Genomic DNA, 22,303 nt, shown 5'->3' on the forward strand with positions numbered 1-22,303 from the left:
AAGGTGCCACAGTGCTGAATAAGTGCCTTCATGTGCAGGACCAGTGAGGGTTGGACCTCCATCAATTACAATGGAAATATGCCATCACTTAATGAGATGCAAATACCTTTTTAATGGGTTATCCAGGATTAGTAAAGATAGCTTCTCTCTTTCAGAAGACTCTACTCTTCCTCTGCTCAGGCAGCGACATCACATCCACTGATCACATAGCCTTGCTGCAGCCCCATCCTAATAATCGGAATAGGACTGAACTGTAGCATGGTCATGTGACAGACGTGATGTCACGCTCTCAGAAAAGCAAACCTGCTTTCTAATCCTGGATCAATCCTTTAAGAAAGTGAAGTACACAATTTTACATATGTGTGCCTTATAAACCCCTTTTGGGGTTTTTCCCCCTTTGTCCCCCTTCTCTCCAGTTGACCTTTGACCTTGATCGAGAAGTATACCCTATGGTTGTCCATGCGGTGGTGGAAGAAGGAGAAGGTAAGAGTCAGTCTACTTTATCATGCTACACGTGATTCCCAAAATTTGATGATTTACTGAACTATTGGCACAAAGACGATGCCCTGAATCAACACACTGGGGCAGATAAACTAATAAATATACACAGAATTCTGCCATAATTTGTGGCAAAAAACTGGTGTACATGCTTATGTGTTTTAGACACTTTGAGCTCTCGTTATGACATCTGGGTTGGGCTTGTTTAAAAAGGGGAGTGGTTTAATATGTTAAAATGTGAGCCAGCCATTACGCCACGATTTTTGGAAGCTGTGCCACAATTTTAGCCATTTTTTTGTGCCACAATTTTGTCGCCAATTTTGTTGCCTAAGCCAACTAATAAGGGGTGTAAAGTTGGCTTAGGCAATGTAAAAGAACTCCAAATATGTAAGCGGCATTAGACTCTGGTTCAGTTTGAGATGGTCTAGCCTAACTTTGCACTGGCTCTAAAAGTTAGACCGTTTTAGTCCATCTGCCCCACTTTACCCTGGCTTGTCTCTTATATGTACAGTTGGTTTTACCTTTTCCCCTTTGCCTTGATATTCAGACTCGCCTATCAAGCTTGGTCAGAGAAACCACACATTACATGTATAAATTTGTGTGCTAGTAAAGTGCTTCTGCGTCCATTCTGGAGCATTATCCCTGATGCTATGAAATAATATCAACAATAAAAATCCATTATGCAGACACAATATGACTGGAAACTTTCTCTTGAGACCATGGTTTAGCATCTATGAAAAGAGCCCCGATGCTGCCTTGAAATCTTACATATCCAACTTGCAAGCAAAGTCTCATCCAGCATTTCAATCCATTTTGACTCAAACATATACTGTAGAGTTGTGTATGATTTACCTCACTTGAATTGTGTGCATGTGACGTGTGCCCAAGATGTCACTAAACTGAGGCTAATACGTTTCCTTCTATTCTTTTGCAGAACATCTTGGGCACTGCCATGTATTGATGGCAACGTTTGAAAGGGTGAGTATTTCTGATCAGTCCAGGTGCCAGTCTTTGACAGTAGGGATATGGCATCTAGCGCTGCCAGTTTTACACATGGCTGGAGCTGCAGATGTGATGTATAGTGCCATCAGGTTTGTGTCGCTCTGAATAGTGTAGCCTAGGGCATAGGATTCTATCTAGGGAAAAAATGATCAATTTGATGGCCCCATCATTCATTTATTCGTTCGTTCAGTCAGTCATATTGCTTATATGCATGGGACTGAGCAGCAATACCCGGCACAGCCATTCCAAAATCTACAGAGCTGTGCAAATAGTCTGTTCTAAGACCAGATTACCAATACCGTCCCCAAAAATCCTTTTGAAGGGGTTGCCCGGCCCCAAATTGATTTTTCATACTGATGACCTATGCACAAGATAGGTCAACAGTATATGATCTGTATGAGGGGTCCAGCACCCAGACCCTGCACAGATCAGCTGTAACAGCAGGCTCTGGGTGCCAGAAGCTACTGTAGTAGACGGGGAGCGCATGCAGCCTATTGAAGTAACTGGAGCAGCGCAGCAGTCCTGTTGACTTGTATTGTGGTTGTTCTGAGGAATTGCAGGGCCACTCACATTACTTGAATAGGAATAGTGCAGCACATGCTCCACATTAAACAGCAGATTCTGGCACCCAGAAAATGCCAGAACAACTGATCTGTGTGGGGTCCTTGTGGTAGGTCATGTGATCTGTGGGTGTCTTAACACCCAGACCCCGCACAAATCAATTGTCCTGGCACTCCAGCCTCTTGGAAACAGAAGCTGCAAGTGGATGGGAGTGTGTGCAGCGGCACTATCAGTCCCAGAACCACCGATATACAGTGAGTGGGGCTGGGTTGATATGCTGGGTTCTGCTGACGGACACCCTTTAATCTAGCTGCTATGGATCTGTACTGCTATATTGTCTGGCTGTTTACCTTGCCCTGATTTTACTATTTTCTTGTCCTATTGCAGCATGCAGATGGCAGTTTTTGTGTGAAGCCCCTGAAGCAGAAACAAGTGGTGAGAAAGGGTTCATTTCAGGAGATCTCACATCACATGGCTCTGCCTCCACTTAGTCTCTTCTCTTGTTTTTCTTCAGGTGGACGGGGTCAGTTACCTCTTGCAGGAAATCTATGGGATCGAAAACAAATACAATTCACATGACTCTAAGGTAAGTGTAGAAACGTGTGAAGCTGTGGTACATAACTGTGTTATACAGGGGGTCTCTTAAAAATAGGTCCAGGTTACAGAGGACTTTTCACCACTAGGGGCACATGCGGTTTTATTTAACACTAGGAAGCCAAGAGTGCGCTGAATTCAGTGAACTGTCGGCTTTCACGATCTGTGCCCCAGGTGAAGAGCTATCAGTGCCGGTACCGTAGCTCTTCATCGTCAGAAGGGCGTTTCTGACAGTCAGTCGGGAACGCCCTTCCTCACAGCATCGTCTATAGCGCTGTACTATGAGAGCGGTGAAGAACGCCCCCTCCCCTCCTTGATAGTGCTCGTCCATAGACGAGTACTGAGGGGGAGGGGGCGCATTCCTCCCCGCTCTCACAGGACAGTGCTATATAGGTGCTACTGTGAGTAAGGGCGTTCCTGACTGACTGTCAGAAATGCCCTTCTGATAATGAAGAGCTACGGTACCGGCACCGATAGCTCTTCACCCGGGGCACAGATCGGGAAAGCCGACAGTTCACTGAATTCAGTGTACTGTTGGCTTTCTAGCGGTATATAAAACCGCATGTGCCCCAAGTGATGAAAGGTCCTCTTTAAGAGAGCTGCAACTGTCAGTGAAGAATACATTTTGGTTTTGTGAAAGCTCATCAAACTCCTGTGAAATCTTTTTCATAACCAAAATGTATTCTTCACCAACATTTCTGGACAACCCCTTCTAAGATTTGTATTTTAGGGTTTGAGGAAATCCACCAATGAATAGCTCATGAGCAATAATGGATTTTACATAAATTTGACATTTCTTTCTGAGCTATTTAGCCTTGATCTCTTTTTAAGAGATACCCTGTATAAGAGTACACACTTGCAGATAAGTGTCCAATGTGGCTTATAATGTTCTATCATGTTCCAGGTAACAGAAGATGAAGTCAGTGACAACAGTGCTGAATGTGTGGTTTGTCTATCTGATGTTCGGGACACACTTATTTTGCCATGCCGACATCTTTGTCTGTGTAATACCTGCGCAGATACTCTGCGTTACCAGGCAAGCAACTGTCCCATCTGCCGCCTGCGTGAGTATATGAAACTAGCTGTCATCTGTTAAATGAATCTTGTATTATTGTCAGCCATGTTTCTCCTCTTTATTTTGTATACCATTTTTTGCTTATCCTTTTTTTTTCCCCCAATCCTTTCAATACATTAAAACCAGCTTTTCGAGCACTTCTTCAAATCCGAGCCATGAGAAAGCTTCCGGGTCCTCACTCACCTGCTGGTTTTAGCCCCATCATTGCAGCCCCAAGCTCAGACTCTGAAGAGCATACAGTAAGTGTGAGCCCTGTCTTCACAGTGATTAAACTCTTGCACATTTCTTCATTCATGAGAACACAAATTGTCTGCCTGATCTATCCTTTTCTAGTCTGCTGAACATGTTCCTCCTGGGTATGAGGTTGTCTCTCTTTTGGAAGCTTTGAATGGACCCCTGACCCCATCACCATCAGCTCCCCCATTAAGAGCTCTGGGGGAATCTCGGCGGCCGGGCGTGCTTCCTTCATATGGCAGCGACATTCAGCTGCCCCACCTACGCATGCACTCACCTCTTCAACATCTGTGCAGCAGCCAGGCTCTCAAGCTGAAAAAAAGCATTTCCAGGTTTGTCAGTTAAATAGTATTGTTCCACCTTATTCATGTAGGTTATAGGAGTTGTACACGAATAACGGTTGAGGGGGTCCGACAGCTACCCTAAATGGATCAGCTGTATGGGACCACTTCAGCACCCATTCTATACACAACACACAGACGGAAGCAGCTTGCTCCAGTCGTAGTATAATGGCGGGGAATCGGTACTGCAGCTCAGCTCCCATTGAAGTGAATGGGAGCTGAGCTTCAGTATAGTCCTCTGGCCACTATACAAGGACTGGAGCCAGCTGCTTCCAGCTGTGTGTTGTGTATAGTATTGGCATTGGAAGCCGTACATACTACTGATCTGACGAATAAAGGCTAAGCAATAAATTAAAAATTATTGGACAACTTCTTTAATTTTAATGAGTATAGGTGCTGTGGTCCTTGGTTACATTTCATAACCATGTGCATACCATACATATACATGTTTGACTTTTATTGCTATATAGTTTGTACAACTGCTTCACAAAGCTAGCTGTCCTGCTGAATCCAACAAAGACTGGACAGCAGATTGCTCTTGGTTGTGCTGCATTCTCTGCTCTTCTCTGTCCTTCTTTGTGTGCGGAGATGGAGGAGGATGTACACAGCAGTTAAGTATGAAAAGAGAGAAGGTGTCCAAGTTATAGAAGGCAAAACACACAGTCTGTAAATGAGGAGGAAAGCACAAGGGGGGAGGGGGGGGGGAGGTGAAGCACACAGACTGTGTATCAGTGTACAGAGAGCGTAGAGAACTCTGTAGACCGTAGGCTCTGTGATCTGCTGACCTGAACTACAGCTGTATAGCTGCAATGTTAGATGAAAGAAGCGCACGGTGTGGACATGTCTCTTTATTTACTTGTCACATGAGTGAGATAAAGTGAGTATGAAGAGTAGTGTATGATACAAAGACGTCGCTCTTACAGGTCCATTTCCCAGAACTCCTCAGTGCTGCAAGAAGACGAAATGGAAAAATCATTCAGTGAAGCCGAGATCCGAACACCACGGAAAAAGACGCCCCAGCTAGCAGAGGTGAGAAAGGGCTCTGCTAATACGCCATTGATAAGTCATCGTGTAGCCATGTGTGGTAGAGAAATAGGCAGCAGCCTTACAGGCATTATAACTGCTAGGTAAGGAATTAATGTGTAAATGAACTTAAAGGGGCTCTCTGGGAATTTGTGAATTCCTCTAAGAATATGATTGGGGGAAAAAAAATGGCCACCACAGTTTTTCTACTCTCTTCTATGTAAAACCCTTTCTGGACGGGTTCCCTGCTGCTGGAGGACGGAGATGAGGGGGATTAAAGGGAGCCTGTCAGATGAAGCTGATCCCTTTCACCCCATTACTGGTTAAGATAAAATTGTATATGGCAATCTCAGGGGTATATAGCAAACTTTTAACTTGGAGGTCCCCACACAGCATAACGCCCCATTAACACACTATATAATGTCCCATAGTAGCCTCCATTTATTACAATGTCCCATAGTGGTCCCTCCACACAGTATAATATCCAACAGTAGCCTATTAACACAGTATAATTTTCCTATGGAAGCCTTCACACAGTATAATATCCCACAGTGGCCTCTACATTGCTTATTGCAAAAATTTTGGGATCAGCAGAATCCAAAACTTTTGTGGTTTATCACCCACAAACTATTATTATATTCTGGGGTCTCTTCAGACCCCCCCCCAGTATAATGATCAGGGGTTCAGGGGAGATGATCAAACATAAAAAAATATATATAGTGTAACTCGTCTCTCCAGCACAGGTCTTTGGGCCCCAAGTTCAATGATGTCACAGACCACCGAGGTCTGTAATTGAACCTCAGTGGTCTCGTGGGTTACGCTGGGGTCATTATATGTTGAGACACCGGCCTGATCGCAGAGGCCTAATTATAGGTCTCAGCAGTCTGTGACATCATTGAAGAGGCCTGAAGACCCATATCAGAACACAGGAGAGGTAAGTAGCACTGTTATTTATGTTTGATCACCTCCAATCATTATACTTTGGGGTCTGGGAATGTGTTCGGTCCAAACAAAACCACCTGGCAAGCCTTGTGAGGTTCACCCAACAAATACTTTTACCGTGGCCATACTTGCCAATTCCCACCCCTGCCCACGGCCTTCCTCTTAAGTCTTTCAGGGGTCTTGTGATGTCCTGATGCTGTTCAGCGTTAGAGACTTAATATTGGACTTACAGGGCCATTTCATTAGGATTTGTATATTGATGACCTTTCCTTAGTACAGTTCGTGAATATCAGGTTGGCATGGGTCCAAAACCCAGCAGCCATGCCATTCAGTTAGCAGCAGAGGTGCTAGGGTGACCCCTTTTTAAGGATGAGGTGACTGTACTAAATGTGCTTATTCCTTCTCAGGAATGTGGAGCAACTCCAGAAAGTGAGAATCTGACCCTTTCGTCATCAGGAGCCATCGACCAGTCTTCCTGCACAGGAACGCCACTTTCCTCCACCATCACCTCTCCAGAAGGTCAGACTCGCTGCTCATTTTAATATTATTTAAAAAGGAAACTCCTCAATTTAAGAAGAAATATATATGGAAACCTCCCAGGCTTTGACCTTCTGCATCCCTACCTGGACATATTATACATTCTGAATTTCAGTTTAACAACAAATGACAATGCTTTGTATATACAGTGTTCTTGTTTGCTCAGGTGTTGTTAGCATTGATTTAGACCACTAGGAGGCAGCCTCAGTGTGTTTTTATCTTAATTTTGTATACCATATATAACCAGAAGATGTCACTGTTGCTTTTTCGCTCTATAACCATTTAATTGTGCTCCTCACCCACTCCATGCTCCTTGTTCCATGCCCTTTACCTTCCCCACCACACACACCGGTTTGCTCCTTTGTCCCTGTACTGCCCCCTTTCATTTTTTGGTTTCGTCTTCAATTCCTCCCTTTTTCCGTTTTACTGTCTTCCCCGACTTATTTTTTTTGTCCCCTTTATTTTCCAATACTTCCTCCTCTGCCCTGCTCCACCCTCCTCTTTTGCGCAGACCCCTTGAGCAGTAGCCTGGCGCAGTCCGTAATGTCCATGGCCTCGTCCCACAGCCAGCAGTCGCAGCTCAGCACAGACACTGTGTCCTCCATGTCTGGGTCCTACACAGCAGGTGTAATGGAGGAAGAGGAAGGGGGGATCACACCATCACCTCCTGTGGTTCCCAGTGGATCCCCCTCTGAAGAGGGAGAGGTGAGATCTGCAGCAGTTTTTTTCTTGTGGACTACTACCTGGCCGTCCCATTAAGTAATTGACTTCTCTCCTCTTTAATAGTTGTCACCGGAGGGACACTTTGTGACTGTGTCTGCCGATGAAATGGATGCAGAGGTACAACTATGGATTGTGCAAAGATGAGAATTACTAGAGGAGACACGGTCTCAAATGCAGGGGCCTAAAATAGTCTGACCATACACATGAGATCCCTGTCTAGCCAATCCTCCCAATCTCACCTAGACATATGCATGCTCCGTTTGGGTGAGCATTCATGTATTGTCGATAGAAACAAGGTAAGAAGCTGCTGCTGGATACCATGGAAGCTGCTTATCTTCCCTAGACCCAAAATTTTTTTTACAATTCACCAGATCTAATGTGTATGGCCAGCTTTAGTCTCCACTGACTGGCTGTGTTGTGTCCAAAATAAATCTCATTTTCTGTTTCTCTCTTAGGGAAATGTCACAGAGGAGGAATTTGCATCCCCAGAGGAGGATGATGGTAACAGTCCCAACATTTACCCTATTGAATGTCTCATGTGCATGTTGCTCAGTGCCTACATGTGCTGTGCAGTTGTCAGGTCCACCACCATGTCATACTGCCACTGTGTAGTGTTATTCAGCATGTCTGTAGTCATTCCTGCATGGCATCTATGCTGATGTCCACAACTCTCTTCCTTTCTTACTGTGCACACTAGATACCTTGGGTAACCTGTCTTGTGCCCTACCCTGCCCACCTCTAACTTCCTTAACTCTGTTGCAGGGCAGAGGACTGGCAGAGAGTGTGACAATAACAATGCTGCTCACGTCACACTGCGGGACGCTCTGGACAATGTGCGGGGCTCTGAGGGCTGCCTGGCCGGTGAGTGGCTGCCTCCTGAACATGAACTCTCCTGCTGCCCATCTGTCTATAGAGATGGGTTTCACAAAGCTGAACACACCTTGTAATGACTGTGATTAGGAAACATATCCTCTCCTTGTCTGTCTCCAAATTCAGTTGTGACACCCTATGTCTCTCTCTTTCTTTTTCTTTTTTTTTTTTTTCCCCCTTAAGCTTTTCCTCTATATGTTTCACTCTCCTTGCCTTTTCTTTGGCCTTTTCTCATCTTTCAAACTCTTCCTGTAGTATTTCAGCCCGTTTTACTCCGTAAGGGTGGGCCAAGCACATTGAACAAGAGTCCAGCGACTAGCTATTTCTCCCAAACACCCACATACATGCACACTAGGCTTGGCCTTGCATGTGTTCCATATGAGGAGTAAGCTGCTGACAGACAACTCTGGGAGCACCTTATCTTAACCTACATCTGCTGTTAGGAGAAAACAGGAGACCATCATACGCTTTAGATTGGCGAACCTAACCATATCTAAATTTGTAGACCATTGAAAGTTAATCATTTTTGGAAATATAAGTAATTTAAAAATCTTGCAGAGGTTTAAAGATTTTCTGTAACCATTTTAGTGCTGATTGGTTGGCAGTGGATGCGGCCATGAATACGGAAACTTTCTTACGTCGGAAACCGGGGGCCATGATTTCCTTTATTGTGGCCTGGTTGTCTTACTAGACTTGTAGTGTCCCTGTCTGATAACCTGTCCACAATAAGGACATCATGGCTGGGTTTCTGACAAGTCCCAGACCATAAGTACACTTATACCCAGAGAAGGTGAGCACAGCTAATATGTGCAGCCTATCAAGTCATCTGGTAGAGACATTTCTGATGTGACTTTGCACATGAGACGTTGGGTTCTTAAAGGGTTTATTATATCAGACTCCATCAATATTAAATGTAGCACCCACCCTTCCTTGACAGTGAATGTCTTTGGAGAGAAGGATCAAGTTCTTAGAGCTTGTTCAGTTATGTATTTATTCATATATTGCTGACCTTATCCTCAGAGAGGGTCTGACATTTATTTGTTTAGATGGCACGAAATTTGTTCTATCGGGGCCATGCAATGTTAAAGCTTCATCCCATGACCACTAGGAATCAGATGGCATGTGATGTAAATATGGAAGAGGTCCAAGCGCTTTGACAAGTGCCTCAGCCCCTTCCAGCAGCTGATGAGAGGAAGGATTGGCTGTAAAACTTCTTGGCGTCCCAAGACAACGGTATTTTGTGGACCCCTCCCCTTTATAGTCATGAGCACTCCCAATCCTTTAAAGGAACGTAGTCTAGAAATAAATGCGAAAGGTAAAATGCAGCATTTTCTATATAGTCCTGAAACAGTGTCCTGAAATTCCACAAAGAAAACCTTGGTTAATTTCTTCCTGATCTTTTCCATTTCTGGCTGGAGCCATGGTGGGGAGGGGAATAGTTATCTATTGCAGACAGAACAGTTGTGGGTTGATAAGGAGCTGGAGGAGAACGAAATAGAATTTATGTATTATATAAATCTTTGGCAGATAAGGGGTAAACGTGACATCTATGGGGATGTAGGTTAGTGAAAGTGCTAATTCCGGCATTTGGGTAGTCTAGGGCATTAAAGGATTAGTTCATACCTATTGTCCAGGGGGTTTCTCACCTTTCGGGGCTCAAGCGTTGTCCATGCTGGACAGTTAATGGGATTATTTTGGTCCTGCCTACAGATATACAGGGAATAGAAAAGACCATGTGGCTGCGATTAAGAAGAGCACTTCATGCAAATTGTACAGTGCTGTGGAATATGTTGGCACTATATAAATAAAAAATATTATTATTAGTTACAAGTTCTCCTCATCAGGTATCTCCTAGATCAGTGGGAGTCTGGTTGGGTTCCCCTCAAGCCATGAGAAGGTGGTCCACTGTCATATTTTGCCTGTTAGAGGACACACAGAGGAGTTGGCCATGGTAATTCTTTTCCTGTGTTAAGCCATGACCCTAAGGCCCCGTTCACACGGGCAAGAGGGGGCGGATTTTGGCGCTGAATCCATGTTGCCACTCACGGAAAAAAGAAGCAAGCTGCCTTTTCTTCAGGCGGATTCTGCGGCTGATTCAGCCCCGGCGTTCGCCTTGCAGCAGCACTCTCCGGGCTAGGCCCATTCATTTCGGCCTACTCCGGAGTGGGAAGCCGCAACAGTTGTGGCAGGCGCATTTTGGCCCTATTCTGACGCGTCTTCCCGCGTCAGAATCAGGACCAAAATCCGCCATTCCGCACCCCGTGTGAACGGGGCCTAAAACTGTCCAAGCCCACCAGCATTTGTCCCTGAGTACAGCAGTCATGTGGAAATTAATATAGCAGCAATTCACATCCCCGACACATAGGGCCCGTGTTTATATGACCAGAGTCCCAGCTGTCAGACCTCCACTGATCTAGTTGTTATCTCTTAACCACTGGATAGGGAATGATTTGGAAATACTGGAATTTAAGAAAATTATGTAGGCGTCTAGCAGTACCCCCCCCCTCCCCCTATGAAGTTATCCATTCCAATAGTCTGTATTGTATCATTGCACTACTCACAGAACTGTCATGTTGTGCTGATGAGTATAGTGACAAGTGCAAAGTTAAGGGAAAACAAAACACACTTTCATTTTTTATTTTATTTTTTTTAATGTAGATTGTGAGCCCCACATAGAGCTCACAATGTACATTTTTTTCCCTATCAGTATGTCTTTTTGTGGAATACGGGATGGAAATCCATGCAAACACGGGGAGAACATACAAACTCCTTGCAGATGGTTTTTTGCCCTTGGCGGGATTTGAACACCAGGACTCCAGCGCTGCAAGGCTGCAGTGCTAACCACTGAGCCACCGTGTGGCCCCTCACTTTCATTTTTTTTTTGTACTCGTACCACCACACGGACCTCCGCTTAGTCCAGCACCCTTCTTTCCAGTGACATGTTTCTCTTTTTCCTCTCCCCATCAATCTAGTCATTCCCTTCCTACTTTTCTTTTGCCGCTCCTTCTTTAGTTTCCTTCTTACTTTCTCTCTTTCTCACTTGTCACTGAATTGCTGTAAAAGTTCATGTTCACTACGTGTCAGCTGTGCTCACTGCTTTCTGCTCTGCTTGACTGTGCTACCTATTGGTGTCCTGCTGCAACCTAGATGCCCATTAGCATGCCCATAAGGCGGCTCTTCCTCCAGGGCTTTGTGTAGTAGTTGGCTTGGAGGCTCCTGACCTGAGCGGCTTCAGCTGCATGATATAAAACTTGGCAAGGCCACTCTATGCACACTATGATGGCACCTAATATCGACATATTTTCAGCAATATATGTCTATGCAGTTGGGGATGCAGTATAGTAATGAGTATTGTGAATCCCTGTACTGACGCCCATACTGTTATCCCAAATGTCATGTACCTTCCAAAGCACCAGGATATCTATTATCTATAGCACTCCTTGAGTTTTTCTATAAGTAGGAGATAGTAAGGGTAAGTTCACACAGCGCAAAAGGTTTCCGCCATTTGACTTTTCCGTGCGGCTAGCCACAACGGGATGCCGAATGAATGGGCCTAATCAGGGCCTTGAGCCTTTAGCAGCAGACGCCGTGGCTGACTCAGCCGCAGAATCTGCGGGAAGATAGGGCATGCTGCTTCTTTTTCCCGCTAGCTGAAAATATATCTCTAGCAGCAAAAAAAAGTGAGTGACTCCCATTGAAATGAACGGGAGACATTTTTGCAGGCGGATTCTGCGTCAAAATCCGCCTGCAAAAAACTCTGCGTGAACATACCCTAAGGCCTGGTTCACATCTGCATTCAGTGATCCATTCGGTAGTAAACATGGGGATCCTTCCCCCCCCCCCCCCCCAAACGGACTACCGAACGCATTGGCAAGCTGTGTGCAGTGAAAGCATACGGAATCCATGGACTAATGGGGTCTGTGTGTTTTCTGCACGGTCTCCACTCCAGTCATGCGGACAGGAAAGTAGATCATGAAGTACTTTTCTCTCCGCATGTTCCATGCGGACACCGCGCAGAAAGCACACGGACCCCATTATAGTCTATGGGGGCCATGTGCTTTCACTGAACACCTCTTGTCAATGTGTTCGGCAATCCGTTCGGGGGTTCCCTATGCGGACTCCCCGAATGGAATACTGAACGCAGATGTGAACCAGGCCTCAGTCTTTAAGGGGTTGTTCAGTTTTAGACAAATATTGAGTCAAATATTTGTGCAATGAAAAGTTTTAGAATTGTCCAGTATACTTTCTATATCAATTCCTTGCGGTTTTCTAGATCTCTGCTTACTGTCATTCATTCTGCTTACTTGAAGTGTATAAAAATCAGTCCATGGTCATGTGACGGACACACAGGTGCACAACTTGTTACAGTTTAGTAATCCAACATCTGCCTAGTAACAAGCCATGCACCTGTGTCCCATCACATGACCATGGACTGATTTTATCCCCAGGAAGTAAATAAAGAATGAATGACAGTAAGCAGAGATCTAGAGAATTGATACAGAAAGTATATTGGAAAATTTTGCAACTTTTCTTTATACAAAAAAATGACATATGTCTTTTAACAATTGACTGAAACTAGACAACTCCTTTAAGACATTCATCCACGATCAATAGCATAGGGGATACATGTCACATCACTGGGACCTGCAGCAGTTGGGAGAACAAAGGACTGACAGTCCCCCGTCTCTCTGCTTAGGTTTCCACTGCTTCATTCCGTTCTACAGACCTGCTGGTAAGGTGATCTGCTGCAGCCTCATAGAAGTGAATGGAGCACTGGTCACACAATCACATCCACACGTTAAAACACCTTAATTCATCTGGTGATGAACCCGAGGGGGGGGTTCTGGCCTGGTCTGGCCACCCAGGTCACGTTACATAACCACCCCCTAACTCTGAGGGTCACTCTACCCGCTCTCTCCCCTGATCTCACAGGTAGTCCCCATAGCACCTGTGAGATCAGGGGAGGGAGGGGGTGGAGCGACCTGGGCACCAGGGACTGGTTTCGATCAATGAACCCAGGGGTCCATTATCAAGATTCAGCCAGATAGTTGAAAGTATTATAACACCCTTTTAATTGGTTATTCCCATCGCTGAACTGATATGTATAACTGTGAATTGGTGGAGCAGGAACAGCTAAATGGTGCCGCTCTATACTGTTCCTATAAGACAAAGAGCTGAATGGGAGCTATGGTAACAGTGCAACACATGTAGACCTTATTCAAACCTCTGGTTTTTACATACATGTGCTGTCACTGTATTCCAGACTTAAATGGAGCAGGTCTGTTATAGTTTTCCAGACTGACTGTAAATAAAGTATATATATATAGAGAGAGAGAGATGGATGTGTGGCTTCTGTAGCTCCTTGGAAGAAGTTATACGCATCTCAGCAGTGCTTTGCTGAGATTGGAATAACCCTTTAAGGAATTTTCTTAGAGCTGCATTGCCTCCTATTAGAGGGATATTTTCATTTTGGTCATTTATGGGCTGTCCAAAGTCTATGCCGTATGTATAATAGATGAGAGCCCCAACTCTGAGGCCCACACTTATCTCCAGAATGGGGGTCGCCCATTTTGGAGACCAAGGGTGTCTGGATGTATTTGGAGCTGCCATACAAGTGAAGATCTGTGTGTGTACAACCACCTCCCCTGTCACAATGGCACCAGGTATGATGTGGGCATCAGTGGACCCTTGTTCTGGAGACTGGTGCAGATCCCTGAGATGGATGTGCCATAAATGTCTTAGATGGGAGTACCCCTTTAACCTAAAATAACTTATCAATCAGCTTTGTTAACTAAACCCCCTCTAAGTCTTGTTCTTTGTGGTAACTAGATGCCTGTATCATCGGGAGTGGCTGCTGTCTGTCTGTATAGCTTCAGGTTTACTGCCATAGGATTACCTTGGTTCATTGACATCATGTGCAGTCAGGTCTTGCCGCTCTGTCCTGCCACGTATATTCCAACCCAGCTTCTGTGTGATGGTTTTTTTTGTGCACCTGTTGCCCATTTTGTCTTTTTTTTTTTTTTTTTTTTCCTATCTCTGCTTCAATCTCCTCTTCTCTACCCGTCTTGTTCTTTCCTTCTCTACCGCCCATCCGCAGTGGCTGTACCGGACCCCCAACCCATACCGATTGAAGATTAGGTATGAAAGTCTGGCACGGCAGGAATCTGCTCCATCATTGCCATAAGTCTACTGCTTTCTAGTTCTCAGTTTCCATAGGTGGACGGTCTTCGTTTCCTTAATCTTTCCACCATTTACTAATACATTCTTTGTGCCAGGCGTCTTGGCTTTGTTGAGGGTGTAGACACTATGACTTGCTGTAGTGAATCTATATATCCAACCGCCAATGTCCTGTACCCTCCTACCCATTGTATATAGAATTTATGTCTCATCAAGTCATCCTCCTTATTCCTATGTCTCCGCCTAAGTCTTCCTTACTTTGTTCCATTGTGTCTTAAAGGGATCCAACCGGTTTACAATAAAAATGTCACAATAACAGCTCAATAAATAGTTAAATCCCTGGTGTCCTCCTCTTTAATATTTCTGGTTTGGTTCCTATGATTTCCTCCTTATTTTTTGCAAAATGACCATGAGCTTCACAGACTTCTGTAAGGATACTGTACTGTGGTAGTCTGAGACACTCCTTCCAATCCCCCATCCCACAGCAAAGTGTCTCTGACTACCAAAGTAGGGAAGATCTATGAAGACTGGCATTATCAACGCCAGTCTTCATAACCCCCAACGCCGGTGGAAGGTTGGCCTCCTATATGACAAGGTGCAGGCCGCCTCATAAATGCGTACAAGGCATAATAAATCTGCCCCGGTGTGTATAGTACCGTCAGAGAAGATGACAGCCATTTTACCAAAATGAAGAGGGGTCTTGGAATCGCAGGAACTACCCCAGAAGGAGGGCACCAGATATTTTGTCTATGCATTTATTGTGAACCAGAGGACCTCTTTAATTTCTCTCTCCTCCTTTTTTTTATTTTTTGCGGGGAAGGGGGGACAATAACTATCCAATAATCCTTCTCCTTTCCTTTGGTTGCAGATGCCTGTTACCCCGGTACTCCGAGCCAGAGAAGAAGACATCCATACCACACGTCAGACACTTGCATCTCCTTACAGGAGGTGGGAGACAGACAAGGTCGGCTGGGTGCTCAGGACGTGTGATGATTCTTCTGTAAAGGATTAGCTGCTATCCTGGGGAGACTTCTTCTTCCCACCAGTCACCGAGAGACTGTCACCTCCATAAAGTCACTCAGGACACCTCACTGTTTATACCTGGTGCCAGCTGTCTACCTTCAGTCACCTTGTTTAACACTTCACCTTCTAGTAGGTTGATGTGTACACTTGCTGCCTCTACAAGGTGCACTGGTACTGGTCTCTGTATATCTAGTCATGTTGTATATAGCCTGTATACATTTGCAACAGGGAAACCGTGCACTAGACTGTCTTAGGTTGTGACACTAGTACCTGTTACATAGTAGGGAGCTAGCAATATATATATATGTTCTGCGTACAATTGTGGTGATTGGCACTGCCTGCTGAAACACTTCACTAGCGCCCTCTGGTGTACAAGGCCAGGATTAAGAAATGCCTATCTTGCTTCGGGGCAGTGAAGGCTCAGAGCTATCTGGTTACTGCATTGCCAGTTTTAGGAGAGAGCGGTACTGTATCTATTTATCTCTTGGATTAAGAGAGTGCTAATATATATATATATATATATATATATATATATATATATATATATATATATGGAAGTACTTGCTCCAGGAGTTCTATGAGAAGGTGAGTGGAGTAGATCCTATACTAGAGTGTGAGCGTCCAGCTCTGCTACATGCTGTGTGATTATACAAATAGATGGTTCCACTTAGTGTATGGGGTACTGGGGTGATACTTCTATATCATGGTACCACCAGTGTTTATACTGGTCCCGCATTTGGTTTCTGTTCAGGATCCTTTTCCCAGGACCGTCCTCTGAGGCTCTTCCAGCCATTTACCCTACAACATGCTTCTGCTGACAATGACGCCGCCCTACAAGCCTTTAGTTTTGCTGTGTCTGTAATAACATAAGCTTTTCCTAAGTATTCCTCTTACCAAAGCACTTTGCTGGTATATCCTGTCTCCGTGTGCAGCTAAAATTTAGAGGACTGCGCTCCTGTATGTGCCTCAGTATGTAATTGATGGGGAAGGGAATAACACTGGCCATGCACATTAGAGATGTCAACCTTCTAATGTGTACAGTGACCTCCTGACTTTGTCGACTCTCTAACTTCCCTTTTATTCTGGGGACACAAACTGCTGTCAGAGGGGTCTGAAATTTCTCCTTATTTATGACACATGCACACTTGAGCAGTCTGAGCATGCATGTGCATGGGGGGAAATAGCCAGATGTGTATGGCCAGCCTTAAAGGGGTTTTATAGGATTTAAGTATAGATGATCTTTCCTTAGTATAGGTCGTCATTATCAGATTGGTGGAGGTCTGACAGATCAAATGACGCAGCATTCAGACTCTTCACAGTGCCTTATATTGTATATTGGCCGTGCTTGGTAATTCAGCTCAGCCCCATTCATTTAAATAGGACTGTGCTGCAAACAGGCCATGTGACTGATAAACCTCACGTCCCTGGCCTGTGAAGCGGAGATCACCTGAATGCTGCTGCCACTTCCAACAGCTGATCTAAGCGGGTGCTGGATGTTGTATATGGCCTAAGAATAGTTCATCAGTATTTCTTTGCAGGAAAATCTTTTAGGCAGAGGCCACATGTTGCAGAAAAGCTGCATTTTTTTTTTTTGCCAGGTTTCAGAAATCTAGAGGAAGTGTCTTTGCAACTTGTGGCCTCCTTAGTTGGAAGTTTGCCAGACCAGATGACCATGTGATATGTATGGGGAACCTCCTGACCATTCAGATCCAAAAACCCTAGATGCCACTTGCCAGCCATATCATATTTTGAACCAATGGCTCAGCTGCCCATATGGATTAGCCACTGTGCTTGTATAACAATGGATGGCCTGTCCTATATACAGAACCAGAATCACATTGCTGTAAACCTATAAAGCTAACATAGAGTATCTTACTTTAAAAGGGTCTTCCAGGCCAAAATTAATGGTGATCTATCCTTTGGATAGATCAGAAGGATCAGAACGGTGATGGTTTATAATCCAGTACCCACACCGACCAGCAGTTCTCAGCAGCTGATACACATAGAATAGAGCAGGAAGCAGACAGCGCTGTTCTCTGTGTAGTGGCCAGACCAGGTTACTGCAGCTTGGCTTCTGTTCAAGTGAATGGGAGCTAATCTGCAGTAACTTGCTATGGCCACTACACAGAGAACAGCACTGTCTGCTCCCTTCTCTGTATATCGGCTGATCAGTGGGGGTCCCTTGTGTTGGACCCTGTCTGATCTGATAATAGTCACCTATCTTTATCATGGGTCATCTATCATTTTACCCTGTAAAACCTCTTTAATGCTACAAGCGGTGTGGGGAAGCAAAATCTGCACAAAATATTAGTCAAAGGCACTTTAGTAACGGTGCACATGATTAAGTGCACGTGACCTATTAAGTCTACAGAAACCCCAACAAATATATTTTAAAACCTTTTTCATAATACAGTGTATGCTCGTAGTAGAGTAAAAACATGGTGTGAATAAGGCCTAAGTTGTTAGGCAAACACCTGCCTGACTGGCTGCGTGACCACCTTATGGCACATGTAGCTGGACATGTACAGAACTAGTGACATGAAGTACAATAGACTGCTCTCTATACTACACAGGTCCTACACAGTCAGACAACCAACATAGGAAGCCATGACCAGAAATCCAGCAACTTTAGGGTAAGGGGTAAAACATTCAGGAACACGGTGAGAGTTGTCAGTGGACGAGGTGAGTTGTAACCACTTTCTATGAGCGGCCATGATCATTGTACTGAGGACTTAGTTTAGCTGCTTTCTCTGCACAGACACTCCTGTATATACATTGTTTACATGGCCAGTATGTAAATGCTGCAGTATTACGTGCGTGTATATATCTGTTTAAGCCCATATTTATTTGCTACTGTTTATCTCACATTCACTAGATTTTCCTTACACGTTTCTTCCAGTTTGTGTGTTTGCCTTTGTTTCTTATTTATTCTACCTCAGCCCTCCTCTTAGACTTCTTTACATATGTGGTCGTCTTTCTGTTTTTACCAAACAATCCCGTTAAATAATAAATCCCTGGCTGCCTGCAGTCACCACTAGAGGGAGCGGACTGCAGACTGATTTATTATTGGCTCCCCCTAGTGGTGACTGCGGGCAGGCAGAATGTCGGCATTTAATGCTATGCCCTATAGAGTTATGGATAAAAAAAAAGTGGACTTCAGGCCACTATAATAATAATTTATTAAGAAATTAATCCTTGTAGAATTTTGGATCAGTTTGGATAAAAAAACTAAACCAAATTATGTTCAAAGTTGGACATTCACTGAACGTTGTGCAATTTATTAGCATTGCTCGTCCTGTATGGCTAGATACTAAAAAAAATAAAAAATCTTGCCGTAATAGTGAGAGCATACATGCTACCGTATATCGTACGCCCTCTTAAGCCCTATATATGAAGGATGCCACAACCCAATGTACGGTATGTTCTCTCTGTAAAATCATTAAAGGGTTTGCCCAGGATTAACTAAAAAAACATGCCTATTTTCTACCTAAATCAGCACCAAACCAGTGTACAGATTATGTGACTCAGTCCTGCTCACTGCAGTGGAGATGAGCTGCAGTACCACATACAACCTGTAGACAGGTGTGGCAGTATTTGTATAAGAAAGCCGCAACGTTATTTTATTTCTGGGTAACCACTTTAAAGCAGATTTATGATAAAATGGATATTTGGGTACACTGATCACAATCTACCAGTATAGAGGGGACCAGCGGACTGTAGTTGGGCCGCCAGACCTTTCTGTAATGGGGGGAAGCTGCCTGCTGCCTCCTCCATTCACTGACCTATTATATAGGCACTTGTGGGCCGCAACCCATGGTGGTAGCTGTCAGAGTGTGTGAGCCCCATACCAAAGCACAGGCAGTAGAGAGTCTGGTAGTAAGAAGCTATCCCCTGGATAGAGTGCGGCTCTTACTGCTGGGGACCCACCGATCACAAGAAATGGGTTCTGAGTCCCCCTGTTTGAATTCAGTAGTGGTCTCACATGCACACGACCGCGCCATTTTTATTAATGGGACTGCCAATGAGAAGCTGACCACAGCAGTCAGCCATACACAGTGCAATGCGGTTGTACCTTGCTGCTGCATTCATATGGGGCTTGGGATCCCTGTTCTTGTGATCTGTGTGGGTCCCAGTGGTTGAGATCCCACCAGTCTAGCAGTTATGCCCTATCCAGAATCCCCCTTTAACCCCCTTGCCAATAAGCATGTGTCTTTCATACGGCCGCAGGTTTGGCATTTATGACACTGAGAAGGATGATGGGAGTTTTACCATATTAAAGGGGTGTTGATGCTTAAATGCTGACATCAGTGGACCCCTTTAATCTCAGTATTTATACATATTTCATAGATATAATGCAATTTTCTAACTGCTGTATACTAGAAAATAAATCTTAGATAAACGCTACCTAGTCTTAGCTTCGGGACACACATATCTTTGCTAGGAGCTGCAGTTGCTAATATATGGTAGGTAGGTAGCCACGTGACACAGCCAGGGAAGCGTATGTCCATACATATCATAGTACACACATACTATAAGCCATCAGTTGTATAACATTGTTTTCTATGTATACAAGCCTGGCCGGTGACCAGACGATGCCACCTTGTGTATACCCAGACTTGTATAGCACTTACATCAGTATGTGAACTAGAGCAATATACCATACATGTACGTGTCATCTAGGACATCTGTGTACACATTAGAGCAGGTTGTACGTCCAATCTTTCTATGCACATGTGATAATATGATGAATATACTCCAGAGATCACCCTGCTGACATTCTCTGTGCTGCAGTGTCTTTCTCACCAGGTTGACACACCTGCCTTCCTCTCCTCACTTTTGTATCAATGCAATATGTAAGTGTATGTACGGCCCTGCATGACCACACACCAATAAACTGTACATCTCCTCTTCAGTTCTGGACTGTGCCTGCGCTTTGTTGACAACAGCGGGCAGATTTACTCTGGGAAAGCCGGTGTGACACAGACCTATCTATACTAAGGTATCAAAGTAACTAAAATGACCTAGAATACATATTCTGTCTATCAAGTCTGGTTATAGATAAGAGCAGATGTGGGGAAATCAAATTCAGAGATCAAATTCAGGCCTTGTGTACATTAGCTATTGTCATCAGGTGTATTGTTCAGCAGGTAAGTGTGACTGACAGTAGCGGCTCTCCAGGGTAATAACTCCCCTTATTGCAGATAATGACTGTAAATCGCAGCCAGTTGAGGGCCGGGGTCTCCACCCTATACTGGACACTGTAGAATTTATGAGGGGAAGCAAAGTCAAACTTGTTCTGCAGGTGAGACATGAATCCATAGCTGTAAGAATCGCTTCTCTGTCAAAGGCTTTACCGTCATAACTACCGTCGTAACTACCAGGGTAGCTGCGGTCGAGGCTGCCACAGGGCCCAGGACATTAGGGGGTCCGGCAAGCACCTGATTTTTTTTATTTTATTTATTATTTATTTACTTTAATAAATAGGCCATTACATACCAGAGTAACCCCAGCAGGTAACAGACCCTATTTACTTACTGATCCCCGCTCCTACTCACAGCCACCTGCGCTTCCCCTTCTGCAGGTGTGGCTGTGAACAGGATCGGGGATCAGTAAGTGAGGCCGTATGGATATGCAAAGCAGCCTGCAAGTGCACAGTGGGTGGGCCTAGATTTTCCCATAGACAGCTGTGATGAAACATAGCATGAAAACATCAGTCAGGGCTAACGTAGCATTGGAAAGCAATTCCACAGGGGTGCTGGAGCACTTATGGCTATTGGTAGGTATACAAGCCCCACCCCCTGTGCACTTGCAGGCTGACTTGTATATCAAAAATATGATTATCTTTGCATTGTCTCATCGGTTTGCGGCCACATAAGTGTTTCTGCCCCTATTAAAGGTCTACAGAGCACTGTTATTGGTTTTGGGGGGGGGCAGTTTGGACCTGATAGACTCCCTTATAAAATAATGGCCACTAAAATTAATTTAATCCAGCAACCATGAGATTCAGCGCCAAATCATCAAATATTCTGGATTTATTGGACAGTCAAAGACAAGCCTAAAATGAATTCATCATGTGTATAAAATGGGAGGCGGACTCCGTCAGTTTCTGCTACCAGGAGTCCAGTTTCAAGATCCTGTCCCGTTGGTATAGGGTTTCCACAAAGCTGCACGTTTTTCCCGCAGGTTTCTCTGATGGGCGGGCGGCAGGCTTCATGTCTTTTGGTCCTGTCCCCAATTTGGGATGGTGTTAAACGGATCATTTTGGAAATTACAGAGACGTCTCATCACATGGGCCCTGCTTTGTTTCTTCTCCACCACTGCGAGTCTTCGGTGCGAACTTATAAGCGCTCTCTACTTCAATTTCTGGTCCTCACTGCCCGAGCTTACATTTCGTATTATTGGAAGTGAGTTTAACCTCCTCCTTTCTTCCTCTGGGTTTTAAAGGTCAATGAGATCATGTGCATGGAAAACCTCACCTCCTTCCTGCATGAAACGGTGGAAGTCTTCAATAAAACCTGGTTTTATTGGTTGGCATTCCAACACTCTGGTGAATATCAGATACTTCTGGGCTCTGGGCCTTCCTCTTAGGCCTGTGTTATACCCTGTGCAGGGTTTTTGTCATCAGCCATGGTGCTATTGCCATTGTTATGCTAATCTCTGTCCTTATGTTGTTGATTGTTGGTCCTTTTGATGGGGACCTGAC

General features: G+C 44.6%; 1 protein-coding gene across 2 annotated transcripts in view; it reads left to right on the forward strand.

Annotated features, from left to right (window-relative positions):
- The window catches only part of RNF157 (ring finger protein 157), a 36,344-nt gene extending 15,832 nt beyond the window's left edge, over positions 1-20,512 (forward strand). Inside the window, exons 7-21 of one of the 2 annotated variants that reach the window (XM_075277382.1) lie at positions 417-483; positions 1,433-1,476; positions 2,449-2,496; positions 2,576-2,647; positions 3,560-3,719; positions 3,857-3,969; positions 4,064-4,296; positions 5,229-5,334; positions 6,678-6,789; positions 7,319-7,512; positions 7,594-7,647; positions 7,986-8,031; positions 8,293-8,391; positions 14,498-14,538; positions 15,446-15,567. In XM_075277382.1, coding sequence (XP_075133483.1) covers positions 417-483; positions 1,433-1,476; positions 2,449-2,496; positions 2,576-2,647; positions 3,560-3,719; positions 3,857-3,969; positions 4,064-4,296; positions 5,229-5,334; positions 6,678-6,789; positions 7,319-7,512; positions 7,594-7,647; positions 7,986-8,031; positions 8,293-8,391; positions 14,498-14,538 — 1,389 coding nt within the window. In that variant the 3' untranslated portion in view covers positions 15,446-15,567. Of the gene's footprint in view, positions 1-416; positions 484-1,432; positions 1,477-2,448; positions 2,497-2,575; positions 2,648-3,559; positions 3,720-3,856; positions 3,970-4,063; positions 4,297-5,228; positions 5,335-6,677; positions 6,790-7,318; positions 7,513-7,593; positions 7,648-7,985; positions 8,032-8,292; positions 8,392-14,497; positions 14,539-15,445 lie in introns of both variants that reach the window. The other variant, XM_075277381.1, reaches the window with a different exon arrangement.
- The last annotated feature ends 1,791 nt before the right edge of the window (positions 20,513-22,303 follow it).

The sequence above is a fragment of the Leptodactylus fuscus genome, chromosome 6, assembly GCF_031893055.1.
Source record: "Leptodactylus fuscus isolate aLepFus1 chromosome 6, aLepFus1.hap2, whole genome shotgun sequence".
NCBI lineage: Eukaryota > Metazoa > Chordata > Amphibia > Anura > Leptodactylidae > Leptodactylus > Leptodactylus fuscus.